Source organism: Vigna umbellata, chromosome 1 (genome assembly GCF_029865625.1).
Source record: "Vigna umbellata cultivar VRB3 chromosome 1, Vumbellata_1.0, whole genome shotgun sequence".
In the NCBI taxonomy this organism is placed as follows: Eukaryota; Viridiplantae; Streptophyta; class Magnoliopsida; order Fabales; family Fabaceae; genus Vigna; species Vigna umbellata.
This window is the reverse complement of record NC_142165.1, coordinates 92,319,152-92,320,598: the sequence shown is the minus strand read 5'-3', so window position 1 is coordinate 92,320,598 and position 1,447 is coordinate 92,319,152. Positions and strand designations below refer to the sequence as shown.

General features: G+C 33.2%; 1 protein-coding gene across 1 annotated transcript; it reads left to right on the top strand.

Annotated features, from left to right (window-relative positions):
• On the top strand, positions 1–532 carry LOC124836348 (uncharacterized). Its single transcript, XM_047311499.2, has one exon. The coding sequence runs from the start codon at positions 1–3 to the stop codon at positions 373–375; it is 375 nt and encodes a 124-aa protein (XP_047167455.1). The 3' UTR covers positions 376–532.
• Positions 533–1,447: the final 915 nt, after the last annotated feature.

The following is a 1,447-nucleotide window of genomic DNA, read 5'->3' as shown; positions in this document are numbered from 1 at the left end:
ATGAATTGCTTGGTGCTGCCGTTATCGTTGATCCGAAGACGCTCCATGGGGTATCGGCACCTGAGCCAGGAGAAAGAATCCGACAACCCTATAACCGTGGTGGTCGGAAAAGAGAAGAGGGTGTTCCTTGTGGAGCCTTTCGTATTAGAGGAGAACCCTTTTCGGGTGTTGATGGACACGTCGAAGAGGAAGATGGTAAAAGATCCAAAGAACAAGGATAATCATCGTCTCCGTCACCAACGTAATAGAGTTGTCTTGGTCGATGTTGATGCCATTTTGTTCGAGCACATGCTCTGGCTCATGCATAACGATTGCTCTTCTTTCTTCAACCTTAATTTGAACGACATTATTGACTTCTATGCTCAGGATGTGTAATCCTAACACTGTTACTTATGACTTCTACTTTAACGTACAAAGCCTTCCATGTTTTAATAATTTCAGTTACTAAAACTAGGGTTACTAGTTCAAAGCAATATTTATTTCCAATAATGAAAAAAACATTACGAGATAAATATATTTAATGTTTTGAAAAGATAAAGTAATAACATTTTTCCATTTGATAATTAGAAGGATTATAGTAATTTGTCAGAGGATGTAATTATATTACATAAAAATTAATTTCTCTCCGGAATACTTTAATGAAGCAGAGAATAAGACACAATTAATTCCGGGTATAAATGTTCTTCCAATAGTTTCCTAACACAATAATACTCTTACATTACAGTACATAGAATTATTAATTGAAACCTTGAAACTGTTAAACGTGCCTATCGCCATCGGAGTTAGGAGTTTTGTATGTTATGGTCTTAAGGGTTTTGTACAGTCAACAGTTTATATTGTAGTTTCAAGTATCAGCATTGTACATTAAATATTCTCCATTTTTTGTGTGCTAATTCTCGTATATTATATATCATTAATAACAAAGTTAATTATTTTTTATTATTTATCCATTTTTTATTTAGTTATATATACACCATATAGTAACATGAGTTTGGTAAAGCTTACACAACATGCCCGTATAATCCTTTTATATTTGAATATTATAATGTTTTGTTTGAATAAGAATTTATATTGAAGGGTTAATGAATTAAATTTAATAAAAACTATTGTTTAATGGTATTGTCAAACATATGAAAATGACATGTGGAAGGGAGGGACAAATGTCTCAAATAGAAGAGTTTGAGCATTTTATAGAATTTTTCCAAAGCATAACTCATCCCATTTTCTCAGAATCTGTATCTCTCTAAAACTCCAGTCTCTTCTTTTCTCCTCCTTCTCTCTAGAAACTCTTCATCTAAGTTCATCTTTTCAATCATCTGACCATACTTAATCACCCATAGTATCAAGAACTTCAATTCTCACCGATCAAAGTGTCGTTTAGAACGGATCCGTGAACTGCAGGTTCTTGAGAATTCCTAGTATTGAGAGCAAAATTTCTGAAGTGGTA

What these genes read in the sequence shown, in the direction of transcription:
- LOC124836348 (XM_047311499.2), top strand. Translation starts at nt 1, where the DNA reads ATGAATTGCTTGGTGCTGCCGTTATCGTTGATCCGAAGACGCTCCATG.